The following is a 20,027-nucleotide window of genomic DNA, read 5'->3' as shown; positions in this document are numbered from 1 at the left end:
TAATTGGCTGGGCAACGCTGTCCACCCCACCCCACCCCCCGCCCCGCCCGGTTCCGTCGCAGAACTTTCTGGACAATGTAGTTCTCACAGAGCCTCAGACTGCGCGTAAGGGCGCTCGCACCTCACCTCCAATCGAAAAGGCCCAGCTCCGCCGCGAGGGGCGCTGGGAAACGGAGACTCCAGGTCCCGGGGCGGAGGAGGGTCTTAGCTCCTTCTTAAAGAGGCGGTACTCAGATTTCTGGATAGTCTGGCAGCAACTGATCATTTATTTAGAGACCTGTCATTTTAGAGTCCCTAAAACTCAGCATGCTCTCAGAAGCTAAACATATTCTTCCAGATGTTCCCAAAAGCTACAGATCCAGATGCACATATTATTTCAGAGTTAGTCACAAAATGTGTCCAATGGTAGAGGAAACTAATAAAAATTACCGTACTGTAATTCAAATGTATGAGCTCTGAAGAATTAGAGCCAGTTTTAGAAACTGAAATATATGTGGGACGCCTGGGTGGCTCAGTTAGCTAAGCACCTGACTTCGGCTCAGGTCATGATCTCATGGTTCATGGGTTGGAGCTGCACGTCAGGCTCTGTGATGGCAGCTCAGAGCCTGGAGCCTGCTTTGGATTCTGTGTCTCCCTCTGTCTCTGTTCCTCCTCCATTCTCATTCTCTCTCTCTCTCTCTCTCTCTCTCTCTCTCTCTCTCAAATAAAGATTTGTTTTTTGAAAGAAAAAAAGAAAAGAAAAGAAACTGAACTGTATGTTCAATTAGAGACAAGAGGAATGCTCCAGATAGGGGCATGACAAGAAAGATGGAGGAGGATGTTGTGCCAGCCTGAAGCAGGAGTACAAAAATGGATCTGTAGAATGATGTATGGTGTCCAGTTTGGTGGGCAACACTTTTATCCATTCACATTTCTTATTCAATGTCCTTATATTCACTTCCTTTAAGATCTGACATTGATCTCAAAAAGAGAACAATGAAAGAAATACTTATTTTGATATAGGACAATGTCTGCAGTGTTCACAGGTGGAGCATGCATGCAAAGGGTGCTCTGAATCCCAAAATATAAGAGGATCTTAAATCCATGATCTCATCTCATTTCTGGGAAGTATTATCATTTTCCCTGTGATTATCGTTCTATACTGCATGAGGAACTGATATTATCTCAGAAAAACAGTTGTAAAATACAAATTATAGAAAGCTATTAATTTTTGTAACTGTGAGATGATGGACATTAATTAACTAGAGTTATTGTAATCATTTCACAATGTATACAAACATGCAATCTTTATGTTGTACACCTGAAACTAATATAATGTTATACATCATTATACCACAATTAAAACAGATTTTATTTTTCTAAGTTTATTTACTATTGAGAGAGAGAGAGCAGGAGAGGGGCAGACAGAGAGGGAGGGAGAGAATTCCAGACTATCTCTGAACCATCAGCACGGAGCCTGATAGAGGGCTCCAAAAACCTATGAACTGTGAGATCATGACCTGGGCCAAAACAGAGAGTCAGATACTTAACCAACTGGGCCACCCAGTGCCCCAATTAAAACAAATTTTAAGGAAGGTTATTAATTATGATTATGTAGTGATTCAAAGATGGTGGCAGAAATGTCTCTGGAGAAATACTTTGGATGGTGAAAAGAGTGAAGATCTCTGAGTAGCTTCAGTAGTGATGTCGTTGGTGGTCCATGGATAATTTGGAGATTTCTGAATTGGAATGTTTCTAGAACTGATCATCTTGTTTTACCATTAAAAGATTGCACATTCCCTAAGGGCGTCAAGGTGGCTCAGTAGGTTAAGCAGCTGACTTCAGCTAAGGTCCGGATCTCACTGCTTGTGTGTTCCTGTGTTCATGGGTTTGAGCCCTGAATCAGGATCTCTGCCCTCAACACAGAACCCGCCTTGGATCCTTTGTCTCCCTGGCTCTCTGCCACTCCCCTGCTTGCGCTCTCTCTCTTCCTCTCTCAAATATAAAAATAAAACATAAAAAAAAGTTTCCACATTCCCAAGTATTAGAGTACCATTCAATTGAGACAATTTCACTATGAAAACATTGAGCCTGTGAAGAATATTACTACATCTAATTAAAAGACTTTAAAAAGACCAGAAAATCCTAGTTTACCTGGGCATAAGACTCTCTGAGAAGAAATAGCTCTTTCATGTAAAAATAGCATTGCCATTGAGTTTGTTGAAAGTAGGGAAGTTTTTTAGAAATGATTGCTTTTTATAGCATCCATGTAAACATATTGTTTTAAAATGCTATTTAGACAATCCAGTTACATGTTTTATGTTTAAATATATTTGACTATTTTACATTTCTAACTTTCAAAATTAAGAAATCAAAAGTAATTTTCAAATTGTTAACCTTAAAAATAACAACTGTCAGTTATTTTTCCAGCAAAAGCTGTATTGGGGAATAAAAGAGAATTGCAATCCAGGACAAAGAAGCTGCAGCAAAGCCACAGGCAATTATGGAGAACAAAGGATAAATACATTTTTTAAAAATAAGAAAAGAGGTAAATTGGGAAGGCAGTTATAAACTAAAAGTCCAGGAGCACTTGGGTGTCTCAGTAGGATAACCATCCGACTTCAGGGCAGGTCATGATCTCACGGTTCACGGGTTCGAGGCCCACTTTGGGCTCTGTGCTGACAGTTCAGAGCCTGGAGCCTGCTTTGGATTCTGTACTTCCCTCTCTGTGTCCCTTCCCTGAGCACTCCGTCTCACTCTCTCTCTCAAAAATAAATAAAGATTTTTTAAAAATTTAAAGGGGCTCCTGGGTGGCTCAGTCGGTTAAGCATCCAACTTCGGCTCAGGTCACAATCTCACAGTTCATGAGTTTGAGCCCCGTGTCAGGCCCTATGCTGACAGCTCAGAGCTTGGGGCCTGCTTCAGATTCTGTGTCTACCTCTCTCTCTGCCCCTCCTCTGCTTGCTCTCTGTCCCTCTCTTGAAAATAAATAAACATTAAAAATTTTTTAAATAAATAAATTTTTAAATTTTTAAAATTTTAAAAAGAGCAGCTACATAATTAATAAATTCAGTTAATAAGTAAGTCCCACAAATTAGTGAGACAAAAATCATCTCAAAAGAATGCAAAACTTCTGTATAGATGACAAGAATTCCAAAAGGCCCACTATGCCAATAAGAAAAACAATTTTGAGGGGTGCCTGGGTGGCTCAGTAGGTTAAGCATCCGACTTCAGCTCAGGTCATGATCCCACAGTTCATGGGTTCAAGCCCTGCATCGGACTCTGTGCTGACAGCTCAGACCTGGAGCCTGCTTTAGATTCTGTGTCTCCCTCTCTCTCTGCTCCTCCCCTGCTCATGCTCTGTCTCTCTCTCTCTCTCTCTCAAAAATTAAAAATTAAAAAATTAAAAAAAAAAGAAAACCAATTTTGCAAGTTTAACCTTAAATCAGAGTGACATCAGTAAATGGCAGATTATGGAACTACAGGCCCTTGCTACATTTAAAAACACTTGAATAAACAAAAACATGCTGACCAAAATACTTTATGAGTACTTAAAAATCAGTTGAAGGTCTGTAGAAACCCAGGAAGGATGGAAAACAGTGGGGCTTGATTGCAATGTTCTAACTTGTCTGAAGGCTGAGGATAGGACCAGTTTCTGCATCTCCTGCCTCTGCGCTGATGGGAATGGTGGCAATAGTTTGGAAACCAGGTAGGAGGCCAGTAAGGATATTGGCAGATTCCAAACTCAGGATAGCTGCGGGAAGACAGCAGTCCAGCAGGTGCTGGGGATAGATTAGGCAGAGGAATACAACAGAACATTTATGCCCTGAGAAGAAGCGGGTGTGAGACCTTTAGCAAAATTAAGACATGTGTACTGCAGAATTGCGGAAAACACACACGCGCGCGCGCACACACACACACACACACACACACACACACACACAACCAGGGGAGATGTATATGCCCGGAAAAGATCCTAGAAGGCCTCAAGCCTTCATACTGTGTTGATTAGCACAAGTTTTTCCCTGCATTGAGCCAGTCCCTAACGACTTGGGGATGTGTCTCTCCAATTTGCTAAGTCAGAGTCTTCTGTAATGTAGCAATAAAAGAGCAACTATCCTATCACCTCCGCCTAGTCATGGGAATGCTACATGTCACATTTTCATATTCGCAGGGACACACTCAAGGGAGGAAATGATACAGCTGTGAACACCAAGGGCGAGAATCTTGGGGGGGCCATCATAAAACTCACCATAGCACAGCGGTTTCTGCTAAGAGACATTTGCCCATGAAGACTCATGTTCTTCCCTTGTTTACTCGATATAATGAAAAGCAGTCCAGCCTCTCATGCTGGCGTCTATATTCGGGATGGGGTGCACTGCTCACAGAACCAACACTGGAATATGTACCAGGTTGGCTGACAGTGCCCAGAGGGCCTGGCCACAACCCTCAATGGATTCCAGAGGCACAGAGGTATACTGGACCCTGGCCTCCCCACCTTCTGGTACCTGCCTCCTCCAGGACCACCTCGCTACCAGGAGAGTTTGTCTTTCCCAGGAGAGATAGGACGGCCACTATGGGGCAAGGAAAGAGGTCTGAGGAGACACCAGCCCTATTGAGACCCTTAATCTCAGACTTCTGACTTCTAGCACTGAGAGAGAATAAACACAATAACGCAAAAAAAAAAAAAAAATTGCAGGGCAGACTTCAAGCTGTATTACAAACCTGTAATTATCAAGACAGTATTGTACTGGCACAAAAACAGACACTCAGATGAATGGAACAGAATAGAGAACCTAGAAATGGACACACAAACATATGGCCAACTAATCTTTGACAAAACAGGAAAGAATATCTAACAATAAACCCAAAATGGATAAAAACCTAAATGTAAGACAGGAAGCCATCAAAATCCTTCAGGAGAAATCAGGAAAAAACCTCTTTGACATTGGCTGCAGCAACTTTTTACTCAACACATCTCCAGAGGCAAGGGAAACAAAAGCAAAAATTAACTATTGGGACCTCATCAAAATAAAAAGCTCCTGCACAGCGAAGGAAACAATCAACAAAACTAAAAGGCAACCGACAGAATGGAAGAAGATATTTGCAAATGACATATCAGATAAAGGGTTAGTACCCAAAACCTATAAAGAACTTATCAAACTCAACACCCTAAAAACAAATAATCCAGTGAAGAAATGGGCAAAACATATGAATAGACACTTTTCCAAAGAAGACATCCAGACAGCAAACTGACATATGAAAAATGTTCAACATCACTCATCATCAGGGAAATACAAATCAAAACCACAATAAGATACCACCTCACAACTGTCAGAATGACTAACATTAACAACTCAGGCACAACAGATGTTGGTGAGGATGCAGAGAAAGAGGATCTCTTTTGTATTGCTGGTGGGAATGCAAACGGGTGCAGCCATTCTGGAAAACAGTGTGGGGGTTCCTCAAAAAATTAAAAATAGAACTACCCTACGACCCAGCAGTTGTACTACTAGATATTTATCCAAGGGATATAGGTGTGCTGTTTCGAAGGGGCATATGCACCCCAATGTTTATAGCAGCACTATAAACAATAGCCAAAGTATGGAAAGAGCCCAATGTCCACTGATGGATGAATGGATAAAGAAGATGTGGGGTGTGTGTGTGTGTGTGTGTGTGTATATATATATATATATATATATATATATAGACACACTCACAATGAAGTATTACTCGGCAATCAAAAAGAATGAAATCTTGCCATTTGCAACTACATGGATGGAAGTGGAGGGTATTATGCTAAGCAAAACTAGTCAGAGAAAGACAAATATCATATGAATTCACTCATATGATGACTTTAAGATACAAAACAGATGAACATAAGGGAAGGGAAGCAAAAATAATATAAAAACAGGGAGGGGGACAAAACATAAGAGACTCTTAAATATGGAGAACAAACAGAGGGTTACTGGAGAGGTTGTGGGATGGGGGATGGGCTAAGGGGTATTAAGGAATCTACTCCTGAAATCACTGTTGCACTATATGCTAACTAACTTGGATATAAATTTAAAAATAAATTAAATAATAAAGAAAATTTAAAAATTACAGGGCATAACCAGATGGCACTGGCAGAGAGTTTCTTAGACTTGGTACCTACTCCTTCAGATACATTGTACACTACAGGTAATCCAGAAGTCATAATATTTATTGAGAAATATTTAAACTTGCTTGGCCACATTGTCTATCATATGAATAAGCTGCCAGCACATGGTGGCCACTCAACAAATATTTTCCAAAGAGCAAAATGTATTTTTAATGTTTGTTTATTTTTGAAAATAATAACAGACAGCGAGAGAGACAGCGAGGCAGAGCTCGACCAGGGGTGGGGGAGGGAGAGAAGGAGACACAGATGTTTACGTTGGATGCTTAACCAACTGAGCCACCCAGGTGCCCCACAACTAGCTAATTTTTAAACATTTTCACATTTTCATTGCCCCAAATGGAAACCCCACAGCCATCAGCAGTCATTTCCTTTTCTCCCCTCAGCCAGTTCCTGTACACTTATCTACTTTCTGCCTCTGTAGATCTGCCTCTGTGATTATTCTGGGCATTTTGTATAAACAAAATCATACAACGTGTGACCTCTGTGTCTAACTTATTTCATTTAGCATGTTTTCAAGGTTTTTCTATGTTGCAGATATATCAATATTTCTTTTTCTTATTTAAAAAATTTTTAACATATATTTGTTTTTGAGAGACAGGAGAGAGAGCATGAGTGGGGGGGGGGGGGGCGAGCAGAGAGAGAGGGAGACACAGCATCCGAAGCAAGCTTCAGGCTCTGAGCTGTCAGCACAGAGCCCAACACAGATCTCAAACTCCTGAACTGTGAGATCATGACCTGAGCCAAAGTCAGATGCTCAACTGACTTAGCCACCCAGGTGCCCCTCTTTTTTAATTTTTATTTAAGAGAGAGAGAGAGAGGGCACACCAGTGGGGTAAGGGAAGAGAGAGAGGGAGAGGAAATCCCAAGGAGGCTCCATACTGTCAGCGCAGAACTCCATGCAGGGCTCAAATCTACAAACCACGAGATTATGACGTGAGCTGAGATCAAGAGTCATATACTTAACCAAGTGAGCCACCCAGACAACCCTGATGTATCAATATCTCTTTCTTCTGGCTGAGGAATATTCCATTGTATGGATAGATTCCCATTTTATCTTTTTATCAGTTGACGAGACATTTGGGTTGTTTCCGCCTTCTTGCTCTTATGCATAACATTGCTGTGAACATTTGTGTTTAGGTTTTTCTGTGTGTGTTTTCAATTCTCTTGGATATAACCCTAGGAGTGGAACTGTTGGATCATATAGTGACTCTGTGTATAACTTTTTGAGGAACCATCAGACCATTTTCCAAAGCACTGAGCCATGTGAATTGAGCCCTGACTCTTGTATTTCCGTACCTCTCCACAGCTCCCAGCTTTTGCAGCAGCCAACACATCTGGCCGTGCTTTACAGCAACTTGCCTGCAGACCCTTTTTCTTTGCCAGGGCCCAGCTCCTTAAAAACAGGGATGATTGCATTTTAATCCAGTGTGGTGTCTATTTTGATATTTTCAGTCTCCTTTTGAGTAAAACGGAGACAAGGTGCTGGAACTGATAGATAATATCCCTGGAAAACTTTTATATCATGAGAGAGATCCCTTAGCATGGCCTGGGAATGTGCCCAAAGAAATGATTTGTGCTTCTGTTCAGGAGCAAGAAAAGAAAATCCTGAAAAACATTAAAAACATTTTTTTGAGAAAAAAGATAAAGAAAATTCTGAGAATTTCTCTTTTGTACATATGAAATTGGATTTTTCTCTTTTCCAATTAAGTTATAATTATTAATGAACTATGCAAGAATTGTTGTGCATATGGATTTATTTTCTCTTAAATACTTCCAGTTGGCTTCTCTAGAGTGCTCTGAACAGAACTCTCCAGGAGTAAGTCATACTCAGGTCCCCCATCGTGGGTTGTCCCTGCAGCCGTGGGCTCCACGCTGGCTAGCGCATCCTGCGTCTCTTTCATTTGCTCTCACAGATTCTCCGGGCTCACACTCTGCATAGAATTATCTAGACTTGTTTCCCTTGATAACGACTGTTCTTTATTCAGTCTGTTTTCCATATGTTTTCTTCTTTTGGATCTAATAACTAAACGTAGACATGATGTTATTGAGATACTATTAAATGAGGAATAGAGACAAAAGAGGTAAGGGAAAACATGGGAAAATTAAGGTACAAACAATAGAATTTTCAAGATATAATGAAAGCTATCTGTCTGAAAAAGATGGTGAAATTTGAATTTTAAAATTATTCCCCCCCCCAAAAAAATAAAATTATTTTCCCACTTCCTATATACAGGCTTTATAATGCCCAGTTAAAAAAAAAAAAAAAAGAAGAGGGGAGCCTGGGTGGCTGGGTCGGTTAAGCGTCCGACTTCAGCTCAGGTCATGATCTCACAGTCCGTGAGTTCAAGCCCCGCGTCGGGCTCTGTGCTGACAGCTCAGAGCCTGAAGCCTGTTTCAGATTCTGTGTTTCCCTCTCTCTCTGCCCCTCCCCGTTTATGCTCTGTCTCTCTCTGTCTCAAAGATAAATAAACGTTAAAAAAAATTTTTTTTAATAAAAAAAATTTTTTAAATGAATCAAAAAAAAGAATGTTGGCTGATGAATGAATATGTAGTATATAGATACAAAGGAATATTACTCAGCCATAAAAATTAATGAAATCTTGCCATTTGCAATGACATGGATGGAACTAGACTGTATCCTGCTAAGTGAAATAAGTCAGTCAGACAAAGACAACTACCATATGATTTCACTCATATGTGTAATTTAAGAAAAACAAATGAGCAAAGGTGGGGGGAAGGAGGGGGAGGCAATCCAAGAAACAGACTCCTACCTATAGAGAACAAACTGCTGGCGACCAGAGGGGAGTCAGGTGGAGGATGGGTTATGTAGGTGATGGGGATTAAGGAGGGCACTGGTGGTGAGCACTGGGTGATATATAGAAGCGCTGATGTATATTGTGTACCTGAAATTACTATTACACTGTATGTTAACCAACTGGAATTTAAATAAAAACTTAAAAAAAAATTTATACTTCAATGTAAGGAAAAGACATTGAAAAACCATTTCCTAAGGGTAAGCATTGGCATCAGTGAGCATCACTGACCACCATACTCCTGGCCTTGCAGCCTGTCTCTGACTGTCGCATCTGGGACCGTTACAGAGGAGATGCATACAAGGGATGACAGACGTGGTTGAATCAGACACTGCACTCTACATAGTTTTGCTCTAGAATTTTTTAAAGCAAGTATCCAAGAATCCCTGAACTCCTACAAAAGCAGGTTCATATGAACACATGTGCTGCCCTCTCCTCACAAAGATTTGCAGGCATGGTAAGCATCTCGCACACAAGGGTCTGTTCTGTGCACCTGGATCCTATTCCCACATCAGGTGGAGGCAGACGGTGCAAGAAGGACATCTGTCTAGCTGTGTTCTAGGCTCAGCAATAACACCACACTGATAAGTGTTTGGTCTGGGGCAAGTTTTGTCTCCTGAACTCTGTGTTTGGTCCTGGGAATTGCAGTCCGTGGCTATTTGCCCCTCTGTATAATTTGATGAGAACAGTTCATTTATGTAGGTGTGGCTATGAATATTCACCTTTATTACCTCAAACTCCATTAAATCCCACCCAACTTTGCCTTTGAATACCAAACCATCACTGCCCGCTCAGCTTTCACGTGACTTTGCATCTGACAAGATAAACCAGTGGGTCGGGTGTTCACCTGAGTGAATGAACTTTTCCAGCTCCTTCTCGTTCTCTGGAAGTAGGTAGGTGGACTCATCCTGGCTCTCATCCTCAGAACCCTCGTCCTTGTCTCCCAGTAATGGTATCCTGACATTGTTATAAAGCCAGGCAAGTTGCTGTCTTTCCTCAGCCTGGACCAGCCGACTGGAGAATAATGTAGAGGAATTTTTTTTTAATGTTTATTTCTTTTTGAGAGAGAGACAGAGTGCAAGCAGGGGAGGGGCAGTGAGAGAGGGAGACACAGAATCCGAAGCAGGCTCCAGGCTCTGAGCTGTCAGCACAGAGCCCGATGCGGGGCTCAAACTCACAAGCTACCATGAGATCAAGACCCCAACCGAAGTCATATGCTTAACTGACTGAGCCACCCAAGTGCCCCAGTAAATTATCACATCTAATCCTGTGACTTTTGACTGAATAGGAGTCACTGGTACATGATAGTAGGCGGAGGAGGGAGGCAGAAACAGATTGCTCTCCAATGGGCACTGATAGGCAGAAAAAGAGTAACTGACAATGCCAAATGTGGTTCCCAGCCAGGACTGGGTGAGGTGAGGAAGGAACTCATGTGGAGTACAAAACCCCATAATCAAGATAAATAGTATATTCAAGATAAATAATATCATAATGCAATATTTTACTAAAGAAAAATGAATGCCAAGAAATCCACAATGAACAAAATATCAACATTCTTAAATAAAGTCCATACAGGTACTAGGGATTTTTCCTTTTGTTCACTCTCTAACATGGCTTGGCCTAGCACTGCTACTGAGGCTATATTTAAAATGTTGGTAATTTGGGGGCACCTGGGTGGCTCAGTAGGTTAAGCGTCCAACTCTTGATTTCAGTCCAGGTCATGATCTCACAGTTCGTGTGTTTGAACCCCGTGTCAGGCTCTGCACTAACAGCTAGGATCCTGCTTGGGATTCTCTCTCTCTCCTTCTATCTCTGCCCCTACCCAGCCTTCTCTCTCTCTCTCTCACAAAATAAATAAAAATAAACTTCAAAAAATAAAAACAAAACAAAATGTTGGCATTTTGTTCATCATGGATATTTTTTGAAATAAATTTAGGTTTTATAAAATATTGAATCAAAATATTATTCATCTTGATGACTGAATTTCTTGGCAACCCCTTAAATTTTGCACCCGAGGTGAGTGCCTTGCTCACTGCATTCTAGATCCAGCCCTGGAATTGGATGTTCAAGCAGCTACTTCTGTTTGATATGAAAAGGAGTAATAGAGGGATTTCCTTTTTGCTAATATACATATCTTCCTAATTCTGTTTGACATACATAATCAGGAAGAACTGGTCTGATCCTAAACATGATTAACAGTAATCATCCAAATCCTGGTCTCATCCCAATGTCTTGATTCCAGTTATAAAATTTAAGGGGGTGCCAAAAAACTCAGTAGTGATGATAAATATTTGAGCTCAATCTTTTAACAAGTTGAAATGAATGGGGAAAAAATCCATGATAAACCAAATATCAAAATTTTAAATAAACATAAGATCCAACAGTGCTGTGATGAACCATATGGGAGCCAGAGTCAAAAGAAAGATGTGAGTCCCTATATACATGTTTTTTGTGTTTTTAAGTGGATATTCTTTTCCAAAACACTAAAGTTGATAATGTATTACCAATTTGAAAAGTAGTGTATCAAAACTCACCTTATGTTAAGTTTAAATATTTTATCTATGCAAGAAACAGAGTTTATTATAATTTTACCTTCCTAGTTTAAATGAATGAAACTTACCAACAGTATTTTCAAAACCTCTTCTGGAAAAAATTCACCACTAAAAATTACATGAAAACATGTACTTTGCTGGGGCGACTGGGTGGCTCAGTCAGTTAAGCATCTGACTTAGGCTCAGGTCATGATCTCACAGTTTGTGAGTTCGAGCCCTGCATTGGGGCTGGCAGTGTGGAGCCTGCTTGGGATTCTTGCTCTCTTCTTTCTCCTCTCCGTACCTCCCCTGCTCACACTTTCTCTCTCTCTCTCAAAATAAATTTTAAAAAATTAAAAAAAGGGGCACCTGGGTGGCTCAGTCAGTTGAGCGGCCGACTTCGGCTCAGGTCATGATCTTGCACTCCATGAGTTCGAGCCCCGCGTCAGGCTCTGTGCTGACAGCTCAGAGCCTGGAGCCTGTTTCAGATTCTGTGTCTCCCTCTCTCTGACCCTCCCCCGTTCATGCTCTGTCTCTCTCTGTCTCAAAAATAAATAAACGTTAAAAAAAAAAAAAAAAGAAAATATTAAAAAAAAAAAACATGTAACTTTGGAACATGTATTTTTCCTTTTGCCTCATGCTCCAAAAAAACTTGTTGTGGCCTATGAGTAGCATGAATGTAAAAGCTGTAAGAGTTGACATTAGCTCAGCAACTTAATTGGATACTGCAAGTCCTGGAGGATACATTTGAGGGAATTCTCATAGAAAACTCTATGTATGCTAACATCTTTGTGTACACTACTGAAAAGAAGCTGAAATTGCAATGACATAAATTGAGTGAAAGATCACCGCACTAGATGTCCCAGAACTAAACATGCTGCTTACACTCTCTCATTAGTAAATGTCTTCAACTTTACCTTTAGTCTTATTTGCCTTCACTGGACATACTGTGAAGTGGTCCTAAAGTGGCCACCTTAAAATACCCAACACATGGCAACAGGTTCTTTGTGTTCATACTCAATTCCAATAGAGCAAGTAATTTACTACTTCCTCAAGCTGTTGTTTTTTTTTTTTTTAAGAATCATTATCTTTGCAATCTTTTTTTAGTATTTATTCATTTTTGAAAGAGAAAGCATGATTCAGGGAGGAGCAGGAGTGTGGGGGGACAGAGGATCCAAAGTGGGCTCTGTGCTGACAGCACAGAGCCAGATGCAGGGCTTGAACTCATGAGAACTGTGAGATCAAGACCTGAGCTGAATTCGGAGGTTCAACCAACCCAACCATCCAGGCGCCTACACTGTTTCTGATGGGATATAATGGAATCCCAGCACTGAATCCTGGAGAAGGAATCAGTATATATAGTTCTGGTCAGAGTAGCATCATGTCACAGTGCAGATCATTTTTGTCTAATACTAATTTCAAAATGATCACATCACTTAAAAGAGTTTGACCACAAACTTTATTTGTGCAAACAAGATGAAGTATCTTCCCCAAATGCTACTGTTTTCCTAGATAATAAATATCTAACGAAAAAGAGAGTGATTACTCTTTTCTGCTTTGCACTAAGGTTCCTTCCAAAGTATCAAGTTCACTTTAGAACACCATGTTTTGGAAGGATGCCATCATCTCAGACAGTGGTTTTCAAACATTTTGACCATGATCCACAGTAAGAAATATGTTTTACCTCATAACTGTGTATCTGTTTGTCTGAAAAGTTAAAAAATGAGCATTTAACACTTGTAATGCTTTCTAATATTTTCTATCCTACTAAATTGTATTCTGTCCTATTTCACTTTTTTCCATTTATATTATGACCCAGCATGAGTACAGTCCATATTCTGAAAAACCCTGATGTGGAAATTCAGGATGACCATAATACTTTAATGATTATAAGAATTATCATCATCATTATCATTACTAAATAATAACCTAGTTAATCTATTATGTCTTACTTAAGGATGGTAAATGTTACTTAGTATATACCTACTATATCACATAGGAAATACTGATTCCACATATCAGAGCAATGCTGAAGGCTATACACGCAATCACAATTACTTGAACAAGAGCAGGTCTACGTGGAATCAGTGCTAAAAATGGAAAGAAAAGATTTCATTTTACTTGTGTCTATCGGTTAATATATTTGTTAAGCATATTGTTATTCCAAAGGGGAATGGGAGACAAAATCAGAAGTACCATAACAAACAGCATCCTTAATTTTTAAAAATAAGGAGGCTACATTGCACAGGGAACATATATAATTTGAACTGCCACATAAAGTAATCCCTAACTCCTTTTTCTTTCTCTGGCTCTTGTCCTTTGTCAAAACCCTCTTTTACTCTGTAGAGATACAGGACCCCTGACTCAGTACAGCAGCACCTGCTGTCCCTGTAGCTGAAAGGAGAGTGGCTTTAGTTTCACGACTTAGGCGCTGCACTCATGGTCCGGGGTGTGCAGCACTGTGCTGAGATGATACCTTAGGGAGATTCCGAATGCAATTCCAGGGGCACCTGGGTGGCTCAGGCGGTTAAGCAACCAACGTCGGCCCAGGTCATGGTCTCACTGTTCATGAGTTGGAGCTCTGCATCAGGCTCCATGTCGTGGAGGCTGCTTCTGGATTCTGTCTCCCTCTCTCTCTGTCTCCCCCCCTCCCCCCCCCCACAGTAAATAAATAAACATAAAAAAGTGAATGCAATTCCACAAACCTGCATTCCAGGTATCAGCGTTCAGGGGTGCTGCATAGGTTGTTAGACTCCCGTTAGTCTTTATAGGGTTATGTGTATCACCCTTCCCATTACCTGGGATTAAAAAAAATAATAACCAGAGAGTTATTGTTTGTACAAACTGGACAAAAGAGCAATTGGCAAAGTAAGTACATTATTCAGCCACTTGTAAAACCTGATAAATTGAGGTGATTACTCTTCGTCCTGCACTTGGCCTTCCCTCACTGTCTGTCCCTTCCCTAGCACAGAAAGAGTTCAGCAACTGAACTGAAAAATGCCCTGAGTTTCACCCATCAATGAAAGGTCACCTGAGCCTGACAAAAAGAACCTGGACTGTGAAAAGTCTAGCGGTGTAAAATGCTTGATTGCAGACCTCAAACGTGGGAAATATGGGTGTTCATTCTATGGTTTTCTCTACCCTTCTGTATGCTTTCAGGCTTTCACAATGAAATTCTGGGGCAGGGAGAAAAAAAAAAATGGGCTACAGATGGTTTCAGTATAGTGAGTACTAAAAACTGGCCGCTGGGTTTGGCCACAGGAAGGTCACTGGAGACCTAGACCACAGCGGCGCTAGCCACGTGGGGAGGGGGGAATGCCAGAGTGACCGAAACAGTTCAAGAGAGAAGAGGAGGAAAGAAATTGGAGACTGTGAGTTTTAGCAACTCTTTTGAGGAACTCTGGTGTCGTAGGGGGAGAAATGAGGGCAGCTCCCAGAAGGGCTGAGGGATCCACAGATGGGTTTTGCTTTCTCAGATGGGAGAACCAGCAGCACGTCCACAGGAGCAGGTAAGTGATATGTTAAATTGCAATACCACAGGAAATGGGGAGAGAACTTCCGGTAGTGCGGAGGGTTGGCGGAGCTGGAAGCTGGCACACCCGCAGGGCTAGTCCTTGGGCTGGACCGGAAGGAAGGCAGAGAAAGAGGGTGCAATTGCAGGTATGGAGCAGGGATGGGGGTGGGGTGGCGATACTCTGTTTTGACCGCTTGTATTTTGCCAGTGATGGAGGTAACAAGGGCATCCCCTGAGGGTGAGGCTGAGGTAAACATGATGGGGGTTTTGCAGAGCAGAAAAAATAGATGAGAAAGTCACCAAGCAGAAGGAGAGTACGTGTGCTAGGTAAATGAGAAACACATTTTTAAATAAAATGTCCAAGAAATGAAACTTCTAGGTATATTGGCTATATATTTTTTTTATTTTTATTTTTTTGTCCTTCCAAATTATTTTATTTCTTTTTTTTTAATTTACATCCAAGTTAGTTAGCATATAATGCAACAATGATTTCAGGAGTAGATTCCTTAATGCCCCTTACCCATTTAGCCCATCCCCCTCCCACAACCCCTCCAGTAACCCTCTGTGTGTTCCCCATATTTTTTAATTTTCTTTAAAGATATTTTACTTTTAAGTAATTTCTGCACCCAGCATGGGGCTTGAACTCACAAGCCCGAGACTAAGAGTCACACACTCCACCAAATGAACCAGACAGATGCCCATATTTTCTGTATATTGATGCTCTGGCATTTACCGGCTTGATCCTGGACAGACCAACCCTCCCAGGGCTATTTGCTACAGATTGCAAACAACTCCCCTGCAAGTGTGCCTTTGATATAAACCAACCAATCCAGAGCCCACACCCTCAGCCACCTTCTTTATCAAACTCTCACACACCAAGCCAATGTTTCCCCTGACCTAAATTATCCCCGGACCAGGTACTGGACAACTAGGAACCACTCCTATAGCCTAGAGCCCACCAAAATCATTCCAACTATCCACTACTCTGTGTACCTACCTCACCCACTCCTTCCCATGAAAACACCAATAAAGACTCTGGGCCAAGCTCTTCCCTCTTGTCTCCCCCACCTCTTGCTTCTAGGAGTGTGTGAGTATAATGTTCTTCCTCCATGACAATCATTTCCATGTCTGTATGTCTTATCATACCTGATTAAAATAAATCCCAGGTATATTTCATCACTCTAGGGCAAAAAGTGAATACATTCTTTTTATATTTATAAGAATTGCCAATTGCCCTCTATAGACGTTGCACTCATTCCTAGCCTACATATGAGATTATATTCACTTGAAACTAGTAGGATATTATATGTTAATTATACTTCAATTAGAAAAAAATACGAGATATTTCCCAAATCCTTTGCCTTTTTTTTTTTTTTTAATGAAACATTTTGCTCACCTTCAACATGATAGCTGAAAACTGGAATGAGTATTTCCTTATTATGAGTTAGGCTTCTTTCCATATAACCAAGAGCTCAGGGTTACAGAGAAAATTGGAGTCTTCCAGTGATCTAAAACAATTCTGTCCTCTATCTCCATATCGGAACCTGCACCTGGGACCCAAAGCTCAGGCACAGCAGAGGTCTTAGCTGTGCAAACCTCTAGTGCAAGCTCACAATACAAGTTAGTTTCAAAGTAAAGATTAGGATGCAGGCCTCCTGATACCTTGGCCAGAATTCAATCTCTGGGTAGTGGGGTGAACAGGCAAGTGAGATATTCATAGCTGAGTTTTAGAAAAATTAATGATGTGTTTGGGATGGCTGGATGTATTAATCACGTTTTTAAGATCAACTGTATTTCCTGATGCTTCAACATCTGTGCTATTTTAGAATCTGCTCCTAGTGGCATCTTGACTAACCCAACCATCCAGAGGGCACTTCTTTTTCTAATTTGCACAAAGAGCTGTACAGATTAGTGCTGACCACCGTGGGGCGCCCTCTGGAGCCATAGACCACAACAGCCTTGGGAATGTCCCTGTATCCTAGCCACCCTCCAACACCCCTTGACTTACCATTATTACCTGGTAATTGCGTGGGCATAGGAGGTTTCAGAGGTCAAAGTCGTTCAAAGGATCAGAGAGAAGAGACAAGTTCAAGACAGATTTAGGAAAATAAAGAAATAACTTGTATTAGACAAGGGGACCTAAAAGCTAAGATGGTAAATGTCGTTAATACATTTATTACAATGCCTTATAGAAATATGTGGCTTAATTTGGAAAAGCATGGTGTTCTGTTTGCATCCACGAATATGGGGTGTTAAGAACATAATGCATTTGGCTTCTGGTCTGTTTTTGCAGTCACGTGAGCTGGTTGAGGACCTGATAGATTTAGCACAGAGTTGAAGGGGTCTGGGCGGTCATCAGAAAGTCAGAGAGCCAGTGCCAGAAAGCCACGGCAATACCCTTTCCTCCTACAGAAATTAGATGCTTTTATACTGTGCAGATGGCATTTCCCTTGTACAGAATAGAGATTGTTTATAAGTACCACATATCTTCACAAAGAGTTGCTGCCTGATTTCACAGATTGGCAGGGTCAGTTTCTCTGTTTTGAGATAAACAAAGTTCCCTTGAGGACTCAAAATGCAAAGCATAGAAGACAGATGATTATAAAGAATATTTTACACTCACAAAACATCTGTATCTGGACTCGTATGGTCTACCGACAAACGTATACCCAATTACAATTAAAGTCATACAGACACCTTCAAACCACTCTGATTTGGTCAAGGTTTCTGTGTGTGCCAAGTGAAATAAAAGAGAAGCAAACCAGTCCCTAAAGAGAAAGCACAGCTTCCAGAGACAGAATAATATCGGATTAATTTCCAAGTTTCCAGAGACAGAATAATATTGGATTAATTTCCAAGCAATGCTTATCTAATTATATTATTGTATGGACCATGCTCCTAACAAATACACAAGAAAAGACACATTCATACAGCAGATGAGAGGACCCCAGTCTATGGTTCTCATTTCACCAAATGAGTAATACAATTACTTACCTCTGAGTCTTGAGGAAACACTTTCCTGCTTAGTGATATTTGTGGATATTTGTGACTGATTGTAACCTTGAAAAGAAAACTCGTAGCAGTGAAATATGATTAACCCTTTTTACTTCCCCTGAAACAAGTAAAAACAATGGTTGAAGCTACCCATTAAGCCTGTTGCTAGTTCAACTGGTTTGAACTCACCTTCATAAGGCAAACATAAAGGTGGGCATCCCATTAAAAACAAAACTAGAAAGGTGAAAGAACTCTGAACCTTGTCCATCACTCCAAAACTGTTAGTCTTTTATCACATGGAGAAAAGGAAATATTTAGCTATAGTGCAGTTTCTGACCTATATTTCTCTGAGAAACTAAGAAACTCTGCTCTCTACAGAATGTTTGGGTTCTGACTTGGAGCCACCAGTGTGAGGTCAGCTAACGTTGCCAACACAGCCTTCCTTCACGGAACCAAGTCAGCCAATGGAGAGACTAACAGGATGGGGTGTGGGAGAAGGAGGCACATCTGTGGGTATAGATATGGATAATACCAGGGCCCTCCCCTCAGGGAGTATACAGACCAGTGAGGAGGCAAAAAAGATCAGTTACAATTCAATGGGACATACATAAGAAGCAAACAGAATGCAGTAGGGCTCTGTAGTCAGATGCCTGACTTCTAATCCTAATCTCTGCCTTCCTACACATTTTTGCTTGATCAGGTTACTTAACCCCTTTGGACTTCAGCTTCCTCATCTGTAAAACAGAAGGAAGAAATAGCACCTACCTCACAGCGTTATAGCAATATTCAAATAACGAAATCCATGCAAAGCTCAAAAATAGCGTTAGTACTGAGCGTTAGTTCTGGGGAGCATTTGCAAAAAAGCAATTCAGTACACCTCCACCTGATGGGTACCGTTCAGAAAACTAGACTCCAGGGGCTGCCTCCAAAAGTTTTTTTAGAGGAAATTAATTGAGGGGCACCTGGGTGGCTCAGTTAAGCATCCGACTTCAGCTCAGGTCATGATCTCAGAGTTTGTGGGATGGAATCCCACATCAGGCTCTGTGCTGTGTGGAGCCTGCTTGGGATTCTCTCTCTCTCTCTCTCTCTCTCTCTCTCTCTCTCTCTCTCTGCTCCTACCCCACTTGTGTTCTTTCTCTCAAAATAAATAAACTTTAAAAAAATAAAATAAAATAAAGGAGATTAACTGAATCATCTCAAAATATGGAAATGGGATTGAAAAGTAGATAGCATAGAAGAAGGTTGTCCCGTATACTTGTCCTTTGTCCATCCAGTAGTTCTCAAAATATAGACAGCACGTTTCGATTCACCTCTACCAGTTACAATGAGACCAGATCTTTTGATGCTTGTAAAGCTTCCTAGGTTTAGAAATTGGTTCCACTTGCACTGTACCCCAAAAGCAAACTATCCTTTCTGAATGTTTGTGAGATGACAATGCTAAGACCCTCTAGACATAACCATGAAGCAGACCACTGCCACCTTCTTGCTTAATTCTTACAACACCTGAATTCCCACTCCTGTCTTCCTTTCATCCAGCCATGCCTACAGGATGATCCATATAAGAACTTGGTTTTCACTCTCTAGAAGTCCTGTAATCTCAGAACTGCCTCTGGTCAAACCCATCTGAATAAGTTCATCTGCTGTATCTCCTTGAACTTGTTTTTGGACTTCCAATCTCCCTATGGGCACTGCTGCCGTTAAACTTGATTTTGAACTGTCAGGCTCCCCACGGACACTGTTTTCTTTGGAGTTGGTTTTAGGATACCAACTTCCCAATAGTTACTGCTGTTTTGCCCAGTCTTTTCCCTTAGGAAAAGGGAACACCTGGGAACACCTTAGGGAACACCTAAGGAACACCATAGGGCTGTGAACACCTGGCTTGTCCCAGACTTGGTTCTTGAATTGACTCATATATCTCATGCACCCAGACCAGCTGGATAATTACCAATCCATCAGAATACCACTATGGGTTAATGATACTGACAGATGTGTAGATCAGGTCAAGCTATGAAAATTAGGCTAAGAGATAAAGG

At 41.1% G+C, this 20,027-nt stretch overlaps 1 protein-coding gene across 2 annotated transcripts; it reads right to left on the bottom strand.

Moving 5' to 3' along the window:
- Positions 1-7,878: 7,878 nt before the first annotated feature.
- On the bottom strand, positions 7,879-19,005 carry CUNH19orf18 (chromosome unknown C19orf18 homolog). 2 transcript variants are annotated; one of them, XM_040465313.1, is made up of 7 exons: positions 18,184-19,005; positions 17,995-18,060; positions 17,009-17,050; positions 14,192-14,284; positions 13,474-13,576; positions 9,803-9,969; positions 7,879-8,165 (listed from the first exon to the last, which is right to left on the bottom strand). In XM_040465313.1, the coding sequence occupies exons 1-7, from the start codon at positions 18,260-18,262 to the stop codon at positions 8,050-8,052; spliced, it is 666 nt and encodes a 221-aa protein (XP_040321247.1). In that variant the 5' UTR covers positions 18,263-19,005; the 3' UTR covers positions 7,879-8,049. The 2 variants fall into 2 exon arrangements, 1 of the variants encoding a protein (XP_040321247.1); XR_005787374.1 differs by lacking the exons at positions 7,879-8,165; positions 9,803-9,969 and adding exons at positions 15,998-16,146; positions 16,397-16,550 and having other exon boundaries at positions 13,561-13,576; positions 17,009-19,005.
- Between the last annotated feature and the right edge of the window lie 1,022 nt (positions 19,006-20,027).

This window comes from Herpailurus yagouaroundi, unplaced genomic scaffold (assembly GCF_014898765.1).
Source record: "Herpailurus yagouaroundi ecotype Mexico unplaced genomic scaffold, PumYag 557, whole genome shotgun sequence".
Classification (NCBI taxonomy): Eukaryota; Metazoa; Chordata; class Mammalia; order Carnivora; family Felidae; genus Herpailurus; species Herpailurus yagouaroundi.
This window is presented reverse-complemented; position numbering and strand designations above follow the sequence as displayed.